The sequence below is a fragment of the Pogona vitticeps genome, chromosome 3 (genome assembly GCF_051106095.1).
Source record: "Pogona vitticeps strain Pit_001003342236 chromosome 3, PviZW2.1, whole genome shotgun sequence".
NCBI classification, from domain to species: Eukaryota; Metazoa; Chordata; class Lepidosauria; order Squamata; family Agamidae; genus Pogona; species Pogona vitticeps.
The window spans coordinates 248746432-248764437 of NC_135785.1; the positions used below are offsets into that span (position 1 = coordinate 248746432).

An 18006-nucleotide genomic window follows, 5' to 3' on the forward strand; every position below is an offset into this window, starting at 1 on the left:
CAGCCAGTTGTGAGAAGTCAATAAGAGACCGACTGTGTTTTAAGAAGCACCTGGGAAATATAAGTTCTGTAGATGGAAATATGTTATTCCTCTCTTTAAATATTAAAAGTGAAATGTAGCCATAAGGCATGTGAAAAGTATAACTTGAGCTCCTGGAGCAGAGGGCTCTGTCAGTCTTGCGAGGGCCCCCACAAATGGGCATTAGATCAAATCAAGCCTGAGCTATCTCTGGGGGCAAATTACCACCTTTTCCACACTTTAACCTCCCCTTCTTGTTTCTCTAAGGAGCTGAGCTCCTGTTTATTTTTCAACAATGTACCTCCTCCACTTCCCCAGCACACACTCTGTTTCAGTTCGAAATAGGATTTAGACATTTCTATCTTCAGTGCAACCTTCTAAAAAAAAAAACCACACCCCTAATTGTTTTTAATTTTACTTGCTTCGTATATTTTTATGGGTATGCACTGGGACTGAACATCTAGGTATCTATGCTAACTCTGCCAAACTGAACACAACACACTTTTTTTTTCCTTTTTGGTGCCTAATTATGTTTTAATTCTATGAACTATTCATGAATGGGTTTCTTGGACAAAGCACAGAACTCACTCTTTCCCCCCCCTTGCCTCACGTTGCAACACTGAGCTTTGGCTAACACAGGTAGAGATCGATCCTTACTTTGGGGGCATTTAAGATGTCCCGGCTTTGTATGTCAACTCTGAACTTCTCAAAGTTGCACTGCTTTTGAAGACTCCTTCAGCCAGATCTGTTAGTGGGTTTGTTCAATGTGGTTTCTCAATAACAAACAACCAGATGCCCGATTGCAGGGCACGAACCATGCCAAGGATAAAAACGGATGCATCTGTGTTGGAGGCCTGGATAAATTCAATTTCCAGTTATCCATTTCTCATGAGCCTGCAGTATATTTCCGTAGTTCAAACGATAGTTGCCCTTCTATTACGAAACTCCTTTTCCATTAAAAAAAAATCACTTGATGGCTTGTATCACTCTCTCAATTCTTTTTTTAAAAAAAGAACACATGATTAATTTTGTTTTTTAAAGACGCGTGGAAGAGTAACAGGGTTTCTTGAAAAGACACATTAATGACTAGCCTCGGAAGTGCTCAATTTCGTTTCCCCTAGATCCGTAATCCGAGAATCCAGCCTCGCCGAGCTTGGACCCGGCACAGATTCATTTACACAAGCTCGTCTAACCAAGTAGAGGGTTTTTCTCCTCCAAGAAAGCGAAAGCTTGGCGTTTTGAAGGCACTAGGTAAACAGGATGCTCTCTCGTGATGCATTATTACTACTACAGGGAAATCAAACATTAAACCGCTGAAGGGCGCGGGTGGGAATCGATGGGCGTGCCAGAGAAGGAGGATGAATAACATCCAGGCGGGGTTAGCACAAACTTTGCTCCTCATTAGGTTTTTTCCCATGCTCGAGGCGGCCCGTTTTTCTTCCTTGCCCATCCAGCGTGCGAGCAAACTTTTATAGCCTCTCTCCCACCACCCGCCGCCTCAAATTTGCAAGGGGCTGGTGAGGTGTCTTCGGGCAATGACGACTCGGGGAGGGGTCGGTGTTCGTCGGTTGACATAGTAACATCCCCTTCTCCTCTCTCCGCCCGCGGCTGATGGGCTGCTGCTGTTAGTGGCGGGTGCCTGCATGGACTGGCAGGAGCGGCGGCCGGGGCGGGCAAGAGGAGGACCCCTCGGCTCTCTGGGGATGCGTGTTTGCGCCTCCGCTTGCAGCCCCGCGCAGAAACGCTCCCCGAGCCGCCCTCGGGAACCGCGGGAGACAGGGGGGCCCGAGCCGACCCGCGGGCCGGTTTCCGTCCCCCTTCGCCGCTCCTTTTCCAGGCAGAGGCTCCCGTTGGCGCCCCTTCGCGTTTCCTCTCCGCGTGTGAGGCTCCGCGCAGGAGCCCTCGGTGCCTTTACGCGCGCCGGGGTGGCGAGGCAATCCTCGGCTGCGCGCCCTCTTCTCCACGCCCGGGGTTCTCCTCAGAAAGAAAAAGAGGGGGACCCTCCGGCACCCCAAAGGCGGCGGCGACCAGCGCCATGAGTCAAAGCCAACCCTACGCGCTTCGGAGCAACGGCTCGCCCGGCGGCGGGGCCCGGCGGAACGACAGCCAGGACTACCTCCTCATGGACTCGGAGGCGCGTGAGGAGAACTGCATGGCGTCCTTCGGCTTCTACCCCCTGTGAGTGCTTTTTCCCGCCAAACCGAAACGGGGAAGGGGGGAGACACCCCTCATGCTGGGTTTGTGGGGAGCGGGGGAGAGGGAGGGAAGAAGAAGGGTCTGAGGGCAAGACGCGTGGCCCGGAGAGGATGCCCACCGGAGGCGAAAGGACGTGTGGCCACTGGACGGAGTCCTCCGCTCTCTCAGGGAGAACTAGCGCTCTGAGGGGGGCGGACGGGCAGGGGTGAGAGAGGAGGCCGATGGGTCGGCCGGTCATCCCAGCCCTTTTTACCTCCCCCCCTCCCGGGGGTCTCCAAAAGCTGCCCGGCAGGCCGAAATGCGCAGGGTCGAGCGTTTCCTGAAGAGCTGCACCTGTTGCGTTTGGGGGGGGGGGGAAGAAAGCGAGAAACCAAAGCAAGAGCGACTTTTAGTGCCTGCGTTTGTGGAGGAGTCTTTTTGTTGGCAAACCTAGAAGAAGGTAGTGGTGGGGGGGGGAAGGCTTTCTACAATGGGAGGGGGCTGCTGAGGGAAGACATGGCATGGGATGCGCTGAGGAGGGGTAAAGGCCCCCGGGCTGTGAAGGTGTGGGTGGCGAAAAAGAAAGCACAGCTGTGGTGTTAGAATTAGGGCAGGAAGGCGCTCGCTGCTTTATGCCCAACCTTTCATTATAGCCTTGTGATGAGGAAAGGGGGTGAGGTGAATATAGGTATTGGCTTCAAGATTTAAGGTGCAGAATGCCCTCCCCCCAGCTCCCTTAAGGTTTGGTGTGTAGGTGGCGAGGAAACAAATGTAAAGTCCATGGAGCACAGGTCGTCCTCACCTTTGTGGTGCACACATCTTTTACCACCGCAACCTGCACAGAATTTGTGGCACCTCCAGACAGGCCTGGGGAGCTTCCAAGGCTCAGATATAAGGCAAAAAGACAGGTTCCTTAGTGCCTGGTACTCTTACTACTGTATGTTTGGGTTGCTTCCACACCAGGGCCACTGGGGTGTGAAGTAGGTGCAGAGCACCAATTGTAAAAAATCCACCCAGTTCTGATCCTTGGGATTCGGCTGATGGCAACAATTTAGGCTTATGTTTTCCTGCACTGTGGAGAGTATTTTTGGGGGGGAGCTTATGATATGGGGGATAAGGGGAAAGAGGGAGTATGAGGTAGAGAGATCCTCTGTAAAATGAATGTTGAACGAGAATGAGATGCAGGGACGCATGGAGGACTAACAGGTGTATATGTGGGAGGTTGCAGAGTTATAGCCTGGCAGCAGTGACACAATGTGGGGCCTCAGTCAGGTTGTAGGGATGTTTAGGATGGAACAAAAAGAATTTGAAGAATTGGTAGACTGTTTGTCAGGGCAGGGTGGTGAACAGAATGTGTAGGTTACATGGCCTAGCCTAGATTGTGTACTGCAAGTCAATTCTGTAAAGCATCCTGAAATTTTATTTAAGATAAGAAGAGCCCCTGATGGAATAATATGATTCATAATTTTCCTTCTAACTAGGGCAGTTCAAACAGTGATTAAAGTTGGATTTTTCTTACCCTTTTATGTTTTTTTTCGGAATGAGAATCCCAGTCACCACCGATTATTGTGAGTGTGAAATAAGTGAAGAAGATGAAAAGATATGATTTCATGGATATGTTGCATGAGTTGGAGCAAAGTCCTCAAAGAGTTGTGTGACACCTTAAAGGCTGCAAAGTTTTATTTTGACATAAGCTTTTGTGGACTGTAGACCATTTCTCCAAAGAAGTGGGCTGCATTTAGTGAAAGCTTATGCCACATAAAATTTGTTCGTTTTCAAGGCGATACAGAACTTGGCATGAGTTTCGCTGTAGAAGAAGAAGACTAGCATAACTGCTCCTCTGGAATTGAGTTGGAGGGAGACTGTAACATAGTAACCCTGTAGCTTGTAATGTATTGAACAGAAGTTGCTTTATTGTCAACAGCAGTTCACAAGAGGTCACTAATGTATAGTAACCAAGGTGGTGAGCCAGGGTGGTGTAGTGCATAGAGTAATGGAACAGCACTCAAGAGACCCTGGATTGAATTACAGCTTGGCCATGGAAATTCACTAGGTGGTGGTTCACTGGTGTAAGACAATGATAAATATCACACACACTTGGGAGACCATATTAAGGAAGATTATACATCAAATGCAACTTGAAGGCATGCAACAAACACCCATGTAGGTGGAATGGGCCATGCAATCTAGTTGATCGGCATCATAAGGTGGCCCCCAGTGGTCCTTTTCAGTGCACTGTGTCTTCTAATCCGCCCCCCTATCTCTTCAGGAGCATCTGGGTAAGCACAAAAGAGGGCTAATTATACTACTAAGGTAAACACATTATTGTAGTCTCTGTCTTTCAGCACACAGTGTCTGTTGCTCTTACTCGGGATGTGAATCTCACAGCCTCAGATTCTTGAGAGACTGAGAAAAAAAAAAGCACCCTCTTTTCTCATTGCAGTGAAATTTCTCTGAACATAATTTTTAAAAAAACTATTTTGCAGGATTTCTTGGATGTTTTGTGCTCAATTTTCATTCCCAATCTGTGCAGAACTATTACAATTCCTATGTAAAATGGCATGTTTTCTGAAAAGGATTCCCGAAAAAGGGCACTTGGGCTATGCAGAGTTTGGCACTTACTTGCAGAAAAAAAAACAGGTTAAAAAGAAAGAAGAACAAGTCCAAGGCTTCATTTACAGGGGAAGCTGAGCAATCTAGCTGGTGCACGGGAAAGTCTCAGCAAAGTAAAACTTGGAAAATAGCTGAGAACAAGATTTTTATTTAATATTCTTCACATGCCTAGTTATAACAATATTTGTAGAAAGGATTCAGAAAACCCCTTCCTCCAGCCCTCTAGTTCCTGATGGCCAGACAGACGTCTAGGTCATAAATGGAATGTGGCCTACTAGAGATCTTTCATCTAGCTACAAGCTTTTTCAGAGCCAATCAGAGATGAGACTATAAACCAAATATCTTACATAGAATTGAGCTGTGCTTTGCAGGTGTGAAAGCTGTTACACTGGTGCTTAATCCTGAACATTCCTAACACTGCCTTTCCCAACTTTGCTTAGCATTTCCTGTGCTGCTTTCTTTGGCCCCATCCCTTAGCATTAGCCCAACCTGCTTGCTAGTAACTTGGCCTTTCAGATATTTCCCAGACTCACCCCCAGGCCGAAACAGATTCTGTTTCTCCACCCAGTGGCGGTTCCTTTTTCATAAGTTGATTATTCACCTACTACTTTTCTACAATGCCCAATAGCTGAAGCAAAGGAACAAACAACAGGGAAATGGGGAAACCGTTTTGCTTTGGAGTTGGAGATGAAAGGATCCATTTGTTTGCTACCTGGCAGTAAACCTGAGTAAGGATTTATATGTGAAAAGCATTAGGCTTGGCAAATATCTGTATATGTCCCTCTTTTCCTATATCATGCAATTCCTTGCAAGTCACTGTCGTTACAATATAGTCTCATGTCTAGTTGTAACTCTCTGTGTGTGTAGTGGGTGCTGTGGACTTAAATCTAGATCTGTCTAATTTGGCGAACCTGTGTTTGGGCAATGGTCTTGTGAGTGATAGGTGGAGGCTTTTCTGTGTAAGTGGGAATTACAGATGAGCACAAGCCGGTTCGTCCCAGTTTGCCCCAATTTGTAAAGGCAGCAGCAGAGGTGCTTCTCCTCCTCTTCTCACTTTCTCTGGCTCCAATAGCTATTCACTGGGCCCAGCTTGATTGCTTTTTCCACCTCCTTGGCTGATCTGCCAGTCGCGAGCAAGAGCACATAATTATCTGGTCTGCTCTTTTGCCCGAGTGGGAGATCAGCCAAGAGGGAGGTTACTGAGCTGTTGCCAGGACTTGAAGACCCTGGAGGCTAGGCCTGGTGAGTGGCAGATTGAGGAAGCAGGAGAGGGGAACAGCAGCACCTGTGCTGCGACCATTACGAACTGGTAGGAAATGGTTCATGCCCATCTCCAGTGGGAATTAAATATACTTCCACCCTCCTTGTAGAAATTTAGATTTCAAGAAGGAGAATTCTATGCTGGCCATCTTACTTAAATGTTACTTATCTTTGTGTAGGATTTGGGTTGAAGCTTTCATTATGTCAGCCTCTATTTGTAGTCTGGAAGGGCTGAATTGGACCTCGGTGTTAACAAAAGCCATAACTTTCATGTCACCATAAAGAGGACAAACTTTCTGGCATGGTTTCTGAGATTTAACACTATCAATCACAAACATAAACTCTCTCTCCTTAGCCTGTTTATAATAGCTGTTTAATATGACAAACTACAAAACAGTACCACACAGAAAATAAAAAGGCTCATTAGCATAACACTTCCAAACATCTTACAAAAATGTTGAAACTAGGATGTTTCCCTAAAACTCCACAGCTGGAAGGGACCTTGTGGGTCATCTAGTCCAGGCCTGTCAAGGAGGCACAGTGGGGAACCAAAATCCCAATCTGGCTCCACGGCCAAATACCTAAACTACTGAGCTATCCAGCAGTTCATTACAGGCTTGCAGGCTATGGGGAGATTTTTGTAGAAGCAGGAAGTGCATCTTTATATTCATTGTATAGAAGGACAGTGTGGATCATAGAATCATAGACCCAGGTGGGACTCTATTCTAACTTATACCAGCCCTTTCCAGGGTTTACTTAGGTATAGAATACAGTACACAGAAGTGGTTTAACATTCCCTACTTTTGGGGACACTTTGAGATTGAATAACTTGCCCCATGTTACACAGATTTTTTTTTCCATTTTGCCAATGTCTGGCTCCAAAACTAGACACAGAGCTATCCAATCCTGTCCAGAATCTGTTACAACCATTTGCAATGTACATATGAACATATCTGGGAAATTTTTTTTAAAAAACTGACAGATTCATTCTAGTTGAGTGATTAAGACTATGTTCTATCTAGAACTGAGCAGGAGAATGGGGACGATATTAATCATGAAAAAGATCAGGAGCCCGTTTCAAATTGTTAGAGATGAATGTTCTTAAATAAAGCCAGTCATTTGGGTGGGGGGCTGAGGTGGTGGGAGAAGGAGCAAAAGCATCTATCAAGAAATTGTTTTATGTTTTCAGAGGATGTTAATAAATTTCTGTGAAAAGTAGAAATGAGCTTTCTCTAACATGCAGTAAATGTGTAGGAAGAACTCTTTTGAGTCACACCTCCATGTGTCACAGCCAGGCATGTCTGCATATTGCCTGCTTCTGCGAATGTTGGATAATTAGTTAAGCTGTTGGACAAAACTTGTAAATAGCTGCACCAGCAGGCCACCTTAGTGTAAAGATTTAACAGAAGTAAAATGCAGTTTATTTTAGTTGGCTTGTTGCTCGGGCACAATTTTGTTAACCGGACATGGACATTTGAAAGCATTGTTAAAACTCTGCTAGATTTAATGTCACCTGACATCAGGCTTGCAATACGCAAATTCCTTGGAAATGTTGACTCTTAATATGGAGTGGAGATCACATCTTGTTAATATTTACATGCAAGAACTTGAGCAAAACATCTTCACTGCCAAACCAGGCCCATTCTGGGTAACACAGAATAAAAACATAACTAGATTTCATTCTCCAGCTCCATGACTGCTACCACAAAAACAACAAAGAATCCAGTGTCACCTTAATAAACACTAATAAGTGTTATTATAAACTTCCATGGATTGCAGTCCACTTCATCAGATGCATCTATATTGATTTTGCCATGTGCCCTGTTGTGAATACATTTGAAAGAAACTGTTCAAGGAGTCCCATTTGACAAATTAGAAATAAACTGAACAACATCAGCTGAACTGGGATGTTTACGATGGGCTTTACCTACTTTATAATGTTAAGAAACAATCGCTACTTAGTAAGTATGCATTAAAATATTGCATTGGAAAGTAGATGGATGTTTAGAGGACTAGAGGTTGTGGGAGATTACACGTACTTTAAAGCAGGCTGTTATAAAATGTGTGCTTCCAATTTTTCAGTTCCTTAATTCAGTCATGGCCATTTCCACTTTGTAATGTACTTGTATTATCATCTCCACCATACAGAAATGATTATACTATGTAATATGACAAGAATCTGGAGTATTCACTGATGACTGTAAGAGGTATACTTTCAACCCCACTAATGTTCTTCCTTTATATCTTAGCTACTTACCATGAGTCACGTTGTAATCCACCTCCTCTGATTTATACCATTTAAACTTGTCAAGGTATATTAACACAATCTGGCACAATATAGGAATGCTGGTAGGAGGCAGCAGCAGGCTGAAAGGATTAAGATTGTGCAGTTCAGTGCCTACAAAGGCATGTACTCACCATGCAAAAATCCCTGACAGATAGGAAAACAAGCTCCTTTAAAAACTTTGGAGTTAAATATGGTTAAGCAAATAGGATAATGTTAAGTATAAGACTTACTAGTTGGAACCATCCTGTGGAGTATTCACCTACATAGTTACTTAACGGTTGTCAATATGAATGTGCCAACTAGAAAGCCATAATTACCTGTTTTGATTTATTTGACAATTTTTGAGCTGCCAGAGGGAAAAATGAGTAGTGGAGGACAGATCAGAGAAGTCAGGGAACAAAGACTTGAGTAACCTGGCCATGGCCAGCTAGCAAGAGCTTTTCCTCCACATATTTCCAGCATCTAAAATAAGGCAGGGGAGACTATCTTCTTAGCACTGGCAACATAGCTGCCTTGGATTTGCACTGAAATCATTATATATCATGTTTGAGACTGTATCCCAGTACAGCTTTTCCCACTCTTTTGTTGACTATGAGGGCTACTCCATTTCTTCACCTGGAGGTGACTCCATTTTGCTTCTTCTTCAGTACTCTGTTATCAGTGATATTCTGAACCTTTTTTTTTTGGCCATAAGCATAATGAGAAATATACTGTATGCCAGATCAGGTTTGTATAAGGATTATAACCAAGTTTATAGGGTGGTGTGTGAAGAATTGTTTCCAGTCTGTGGCCCCCTTCAATTATGCCACGGCCTGCCCATGGGGTCCGTATGCCTTCCTCCTGTTGAAATTGGCTGTAGTAGTACAGGAATTTTGGAAATTATTCTGCAAGGTGACTTCTATAGGAAGAAAAAGTAACATCTCAGAATGTTTCTAAAAACAACGACCCTGTCTTCTGAGAAATGTTGACTCAGCACTCATTGTCATTCTTCAGGGTTCAGCACCTTCCTCAGGGCATTCCAAAGGTGGAGTTATTATTATAGATATATTTTCAACTTGCCATGGAAGATGTTTGAAATATAGCTCCTTTCTTATAAGTCCTGTAGGAGATATGAAGGAGGCTAGTGTCCAGCTCAAGGAGAAAGTTGCCGAAGACTGGTATCCCTATTCCAAAATGTTTTATGGAAAAGGCATTCCATTTTTCTATCTCAATTCTCAATTCCTTTTGGAGATACTGTATTTTTAAGCTTATGGAAGCCTAGCACCTGTTTTTCCTTTTATTAGTCCTCTCTTCATCACACTGCAGCTTGTCTAGCTGTCCACTCTTCCTGATCTGAAAAAAACTCTGTATGAAGAGTTACCTAATATTGTGTTTCTCTGGGCTTTAACTAAGTGTCGGAAGCCGAGGAAGCTTCCAGTTACAACAGAGATTATTGTACAGTGAATGACTGTACATGTAATTACATTCTCAGCCACCTCGTAGGCAAGGCATGTACAAAATTCCTGAACTTCGCCAATGAGAATTTCTTCAAAATTTAATATTAAAAATGATAAAGATAATAGAAATTGTTTAGAATTATTTGCACTTTGGATGTGTGAGGCAAGCAAAAGGAAAAAAAAGATTATTTGATGTTCCCAGTGCAGCTGGAATTATTGTGGAACTGAGAATTTGGAAAGTTACTTCAAAGAAATAATTTACTACAGTTCTAGTTCCCCAAAAGTAATGAATTACATTTGCGTTTTTTAGACAAGCGATTATTTACTTTTCAATTTTTCCACAGTGACTAAAACTTTTATTATTATTATTATTATTATTATTATTATTATTATTATTATTATTATTATTATTATTATTATTATTATTATTATTATTATTATTATTATTATTATTATTATTATTATGTAAAGGTAAAGGTAAAGGTAAAGGTAAAGGTAAAGGTTCCCCTTGACAATTTTTGTCCAGTCGTGTTCGACTCTAGGGGGCGGTGCTCATCCCCGTTTCCAAGCCATAGAGCCAGCGTTTGTCTGAAGACAATCTTCCGTGGTCACATGGCCAGTGCGACTTAGACACGGAACATTGTTACCTTCCCACCAAGGTGGTCCCTATTGATCTACTTGCATTTGCATGCTTTCGAACCGCTAGGTTGGCGGGAGCTGGGACAAGCGACGGGAGCTCACTCCGTCGCGTGGATTCGATCTTACCACTGCTTGGTCTTCTGACCCTGCAGCACAGGCTTCTGCGGTTTAGCCCGCAGCGCCACCACGACCCTTGGATGATGATGATGATCATCATCATCATCATCATTTTAGTTTTCTAAAACCTCTAAAAACCTCTGCAATCGGTTCACCTGTGGCACAAAATAAGCTCCCTCCATCAGGCTACAACTATGTCTTTGGCTATCCAGAAAGAAAACAATTGTTCAGGAAAGCCCCTGCATAATCCAGATCACAGTGTTGTACAAACAAAGAACGGATATGATGTACAATGATGCTTGCAGAGTAATGGTCCTGAATTACTCACAAATATTCCAAGTTGTACATTTCTGGGAAATGCCCGTTGGATCAGGAAGCATTTGTTGTAATGGAAAATTTCTTCATGGTTTTTTTAAGTCTTTGAGAATGAGCAAATTCCATCGACCATATTTTCCAAAAATGACTGCATTGAACAGAACTTCATCTCATCAACTATCTTGCTTCTAATGGGGATTATTGTACTATAACACCCACTACATGAGGCTACCTTCCGAAGTGGCTTAGAGACATCTCTTTGTATCAAGGTCAATGCCTCCTCCCCTTCTATATTGTCACTGTCTTGTGATTAATAATATAAGATACAAGTACCAGTGTGGGTTTTTGATGAAAACTTTTCTTGATTTGTCACTTTTTTTGGTGATATTTAAAATCAAATTGAAGAGGCACTAGGTTAGATAGAAGGTGTTACTGATGGACAGTAAGAAAGATACAGGTAATGCAAAAATAGAATTTTTCCTAACAAATCCTCCTTATTCCTTTCTCTTGACCTATACAATTCAGAAAAAAGCCTGATTATTACAGGGCAAAAGGGAACTTGGGGCACAGTTTGCACTGTATACACACCAGTAGAATTTACTTCATATTAAGTTATAAAATATAAAGGCTATTGCTTGTGCGAGGAGAAAGACATGTTGAAACATCCTGTGATGAAGTGGGGACAATTATTTTCTTAACAGAACACTGTAGGGAACAACTTCATAACTTTTAAATTTATTTATAATCAACACTATTTAGCTGTCTGCTATTGGAGCAAACCACAAGGAAAGGTTGATTGAATTATCTGGTGGCAGCAAAGTCTCTTCTACTTATACCAGAAACTCCAACATCATGTTTGAATCAGGAACAGATCTCTTTTATGAATACATAATGCTATAGGAGGGTAAATATTATCTAACAGGGGTAACTGAAGTTTGGTGAGATGCCTCCAATGCCTGGAATATAGCAACTGAAGGATATGAAAATGTTTAAAAAGAACAGAAGGGAAAGTGGAGTCGCACTGTATGTTAAATACAAATATTCCTGCATAGAAATGCAGGAGGATGAGCCTGGTTATCCCATTGAGAGCATCTGGATTAATATCACTGGGGGAGGAATTAAAAGGAATGTGGTAGTTGAGTTTGCTACTGACCACCACAAAAAAAGAGAAGATGTGGATTAAACCTCTTAATTGCAAGAATTTCCAGGGGACATGATATAGTAGTAATGGGAGATTTTAATTATCTATTTGGAGGCAGTTTCTGCCAATACAAACCTTTCAGGAGATTCCTGGCTTGTGTTGCTAATACTTTTCTCCTAGAAAAAGTGGAGGAAAAAACTAGAAGATTAACTGCCCTTGACTTGGTTCTAACCAGTAGAGATGACCTGGTGGATGAAATGGCAGTCAGGGGAACTCTAGGGGAAAGTCACCATGTCATACTTGAGTTCCCGGGGGAGGTATATCCTCATGTGTACACTGGATTTTAAGAAAGCCAATTTTAATAGTCTCAGTACAGTGATAAGTAAGGCCTCATGGCAGGAGATGGGATCAGAGATGGGTGGGAGTTTCTTAAAAAGGAAATTCTAAAGGAACAACTGGAGACAATGCCAACAAGAAAAATAGGTGGAACAAATCTGGATTCGCAAAAAGCTCAGAGAGGAACTGAAAACAAAAAAGGACACATATAGGAAGTAGAGGGACGGTTAAGCCACAAACGAAGAATACAACCAGGTCGCAAAGAATTGCAGGGATGTTGTTAAAAAGTCTGAAGCTGAGGATGCCAACAAACTGGAACATGTTGAGAGGATGGCAATTAAAACTGGAATCCAAGCCCTATGAGGAAAGACTGAAAGAACTGGGCATGTTTAATCTTGAGGAAAGGAGACCCAGGGGGATATGATAGCACTCTGCAAATGCTTGAAAGGTTCTCGTGCAGAAGAAGGGCAGGATCTGTTTTTCAATCATTCCAGAATGTATGACACATAATACTGTGCTCAAGTTACAGGAATCCCTATTTCAGTTGAATATCTGGGTAAACTTTCTAACTGTAAGAGAAGTATGACAATGGAACCCGTTACTTGGGTGTGGGGAGGTGAGTGCTCCAAAACTGGCCATTTTCAAGAGAAAGTTATGACATATGCACTATGATTTGCACTGAGTGGGAGATTAGACTTGATGGCCTTGTAGGCCCCTTCCAACGCCATTGTTCTATGATTGTATGGTTTTCTTCTAGATATCCACACTTTTGTTTTTAAATATAAATTGTAGTCTGAAAGCAGCAGGGTAGCTACATTTTGTCTGTTGCTCTTCTTGCTCCTTGCATAGTCAAAAAGAAACAAAATCCCCATGCATGTGTGACTTGTTTGTAAACTGAAGTTTCTGACTGTTGCTGTTTTTGTCCCCTAAACAAAAGTCTCTCTATTCTTTGGTGAACGATGGCTGGCAGTGGCCCAGCGTGGTGTGGAGGACAGGGAGTAACACCAGTGTGGAAGGTATTGAATAGGACGAAAAGATTTGAGGACTGTACTAGTAATTAGAGAACAGATCCCCAGGGATACGAAAATGTTTTCTTTGTCTTGTTAAACTCAGATTAATTTCCTTTTATTTAAGAGTTCAGACAGCCTGTTGGTCTTTGCATTTAAATATGCTAGTCTGCTAAGCATAAAAAGTTACCTATGTTTGCAGACTACAGTACTTTGTTTTATTAAGATGAAATATATATAATCCCTTGATGGCAACCTGGTAAATGTCAGTATCTCATATTACTAATACCGGTATAGACATTCTACAAATGAGAGTGCAGAATTTCTAATTTTCTGCAAATGGAACTGCTGCTAGTGAAGAAGTATAACAAACACAGGAGCAGAGATTGATAAAGTGACTTCCTTGCATTATAAATCCAGAGTTTTTCAGACAGTGTGAGAGATACAAAACCAGTTAATTGTATAGGTACGTATGTAAGCCTTTTCATGAGTTTGGAAGGATTTTCCAAAGAGTAAAATGTTTCTAAAGATGATGGAGAATGAATGACCCTTACTGGATACAGATAGAAATTGAGGTGGGGAAAATTGCTAGCATCTTCTTCACAACAGCCACTACAGAGCCCAATGAACTTGTTGATTTACCAGTCAGTTGGAGGCAGTGAATGAGGCAGAAGAATTATTAGCTCATAGATGATGCAAATATTACAGTGACTCTGATGAGTTTCAGAGTAAGAGTATGCTAATGTGATGGTGATAAAGAAGCTGCACTGTTCCTCCAACATTGTGTTTCAGTACTCGTTTATCTGTCCTGCTTTTCTCCCAGTAAAGGGATCTAAGGTGGCCTACAAATGATTAAGGAACGTATATAATGTGAAACATAATAAATTAGAATAATGAAATATGATCAAATATATCTATCAATATTAGAAAGTCGTTCGTTAGGTAACAATTTAAAACCAGTAAAAAGCATATTAAGAGTGGTCTTAACCGACCAGATAGGTGGGATATAAATAAAATAAATAAAATAAATAAAAATCATAGAACAGTAAGGTGTTCCTTAGGTCAACCAGGAGATGCTCCAGACAGGAAACTCCTCAAGAGACATGAGGAAGCTGTTCAAACTATAAGTTTTCTGGGGTGGACAATCTTAAGTGGGACCCCACCACTGAAGAGTTTCTGAATCCCAGCAAGTGAATTTGGCCATGACAGAGCTTCTTAACTTCCAGATCACCCCCATCCTGCCCAGCACAAATAGCCAGGTCTAAATTATGTCCTGTTACATAATCTAGCCATACTTTTAAGACCGCTGATGTTTTTTCTTTACCATCCATCCCCCAAGGGTGCTCAGCCTGAAAAAGACCAGCACAGGTCAGAGGCTAGGATTGATTTTGTTTGTTTGCAACTTTTAAAATGATGTAATAAAGGTATAACACCTCCAGCTCTTACCTTTATATTGTATAGAAGGACCACTCAGCATTTGTTTCTCGTTGTTGGCCTATTTTGTCCAGGCATACCTTTAGGTACAGTAAGACTGCACTATCCATGAGGCATCTGTTTCAAGCTCCCCTAGGGATGCTGGAAATAGAGGTTAAACGAAACAACTTGTAGTTTATTTGATGTCTGTGCATGTCTGAGAGAGGGAGACCTGGCCCAGTCTTGCCAAAGGACTAGGTTACCTGCCTTCTTGTTCACAAAGGAAGTTTCCCTGAAACCAGCAACTGCTGTCTCTCCTGCAAATGCTACTTCTCCATTTCATGGGAAGCTGCTTCCTTTGAAAACATCAGGCCACAAGTGCATGTCCCTTAAGCCAGTGGTCCCCAACTTTAGGCCTCCAGATGTTCTTGGACTTCAACTGCCAGAAATCTTGACCAACAGAGGTGGTGGTGAAGGCTTCTGTCTTAGGCCACCTGTATATAGCATAGCCTCTGGTTCTATTTAGTGGTTAGTCCTGGTAATACACCTTGGGAGTGTGTATTTCTGGGACCGATTTGATTGATAGATTTTTTTTCAGTTAGCCAAGTAAAACGATGGGTACTGATCCTATGGATACAGTGGTCCTGCAATATATAGACAGTAAATATATATTCCAACCCAAGAAATTGTGCGGCAGGGTGCCTGGTGAGCGATTTGGAATCATGAGAGAATACTGCAATGCTGCCTTCTTGTGTTTTAGGTCTAGCCTTCTGCTTCTGAAGATTATTTTCTTTTATCCTCTCAAACAATGAAGTTTTCTCTTGTACTTTTCTGATAGTATAACATAATGGCAATGATTCGTTATTAGGCTTGCTATTGCATAGAGCAGTGGTTCTTAACCTTTGTTACTCAGATGTTTTTGAACTGCAACTCCCAGATACCCCAGCCAGTACAGTTAGTGGTGGAGGCTTCTGGGAGTTGCAGTCCAAAACTCCTGAGTAACCCAAGGTTAAGAACCAGTGGCATAGAGAACCCAGAAGAGCAGAACTGGGAGATGTTGACTTTCCCCAGCTTCATCCTGCTAAGATTCTCTAATACTTCTCTCAGAATGGTCATTGTTTTCCCCTTCAGCAATCTGGCATTTAGAGGCAGCACATCTAATCTATGGGCACCAACAAGGTTTCTAGGGTATTTTATTTTGGAGGTAGTTCATGGTTTTATAACTGTCCTGTCTTTCTGTATCTTCAATGAATGTGTCACATTCCCAGGGGTTACAACAAAAGAGTCCGATAAACCAGTCCTATGTCAGGAATTCAGGGCCAATATCCAGTTACCAAAGCCAACTCACACAACGTAGTCCAGGGTCAGAGTCCAAAGCCAAGGGTCCAGGGAACAAGGTTCAAGGTTGTCAGGAGCGTGGATGCAAGCCAGAAATTTCACTTGTTGCTTCCACGGATTTTCAGCCGTCTGAGAGCTGTTTATATAGTAAAAACAGCCCTTGAACTGCTGGAAGCCTTTTCATCCTGTCAGAACTCAGGGCTAGTTGATTGGATGTTTCTGCGGGCAGCCTTCAAGCGATCCTCTGACCTTTTTGTCATAAGTTTTTCCCCAAGCCTGGCCCGAAGCCTGTCTACTGGGGGAGGAGATTCTGGAGGCAATTCAGGTGTTTGTATTTCTGATTGCTCAGCAATCTCCTCAGCTACAGTTAACCCTTTAGGTTCCAGATCTTCGGCTGCACTCATGACAGAATGGCACAGATGGCTATGTCATGTTGCCCCTCATTAGCCTCTCTTCTTTGAAAATACATCCCTCTACTAGCAGTAGGTAAATCAACTACAACAGCCCTAAGCACAAGCCAAGTCAAGTAGACATATTTATTTGTTATTTATTTATTTACCAAACTTCCCTCTATTACACAGAGGTGTTTTGCATCTCCTTCTCTCATATACGGAGATGTGAAAATATCTCTGATTTGATTTCCTTCCATATCCTATCTGAATTATTTTCCTGTCTCCATCCATAAGACTTTGTTTTTCTTCCTGCATTGCAGTGCATACAAGGATGCATTTTACATGAAATGCATATTTATTTATGTATTGTTCTTAATTACACATTTCCTCATATTGTCTGAAGAGTGTATGTGCATAATTTGTTTTAATTACATGCACTTAGTCATTCACATTTTAAAATGTGTGCATAGCTTTGTGTACATCCCCTCTGCTGTCAATTCAATTCTGACATATGGGGATCCTTTTCAGGGTTTTCTAGGTAGAGACTACTCAGAAATGATTTACTCCTTACAAATGTTTAAATTATTTAGCCATTTTCTTCACATAATAAGTGTCATAATTTTTCCTCACAGTGGAGTGAGAAAACACTGTTTTCGCAGAGGTTGTGAAATCCAACAAAATCATTTTCTGTCCTATTATGATGTGTGTTTCAGTCCTGTTATCAATAATTGTGTTTGGCTATGCAGTATCTTCCACTTAATGCAACCTGAAGATGTGAACAATCTGAGTTGGGAGATTACTTTGCTTCATGATCCTTAATTTTTGAAATTTCTTTGCCTTAGCATGGGCTAAAGTTACCACACCAAAGGCAAAGAAATATGAAAGGGAAATTAGAAGGAATGACTGTAGATATTGCTGTATCCATCAAATAGTTTAACTTCTTCAGTATTTTTGTTGTTATTTAGTTGTTAAGTCATGTTCAACTCTTTGTGACCCCATGGACCAGAGCATGCCAGGCCCTCCTGTCTTCCACTGCCTCCCGGAGTTGGGTCAGATTCATGTTGGTTGCTTCAATAACACTATCCAGCCATCTCATCCTCTGTCATCCCCTTCTCCTCTTGCCCTCACACTTTCCCAACATCAGGGTCTTTTCCAGGGAGTCTTCTCTTCTCATGAGATGGCCAAAGTATTGGAGCCTCAGCTTCAGGATCTGTCCTTCCAGTGAGCACTCAGGGTTGATCTCCTTCAGAATGGGTAGGTTTGTTCTCCATGCAGTCCAGGGGACTCTCAAGAGTCTCCTCCAGCACCACAATTCAAAAGCATGAATTCCTTGGCAGTCAGCCTTCTTTATGCTCCAGCTCTCACTTCCACACATCGCTACTAGAAAAACCATAGCTTTGACTATGCAGACCTAAGTGTGAAAGCAGGAGAAGGGGACGACAAAGGATGAGATGGTTGGACAGTGTCATTGAAGCAACCAACATGAATTTAACCCAACTCCGGGAGGCAGTGGAAGACA

The 18006-nt window shown here is 42.3% G+C and overlaps 1 protein-coding gene across 2 annotated transcripts in view; it reads left to right on the plus strand.

Moving 5' to 3' along the window:
- Nucleotides 1-1645: 1645 nt before the first annotated feature.
- TRPC6 (transient receptor potential cation channel subfamily C member 6) overlaps nt 1646-18006 on the plus strand; it is an 80663-nt gene continuing 64302 nt past the window's right edge. Inside the window, exon 1 of one of the 2 annotated variants that reach the window (XM_020795998.3) lies at nt 1646-2196. In XM_020795998.3, coding sequence (XP_020651657.3) covers nt 2054-2196 — 143 coding nt within the window. In that variant the 5' untranslated portion in view covers nt 1646-2053. The remainder of the gene's footprint in view (nt 2197-18006) is intronic. The other variant, XM_078390097.1, reaches the window with a different exon arrangement.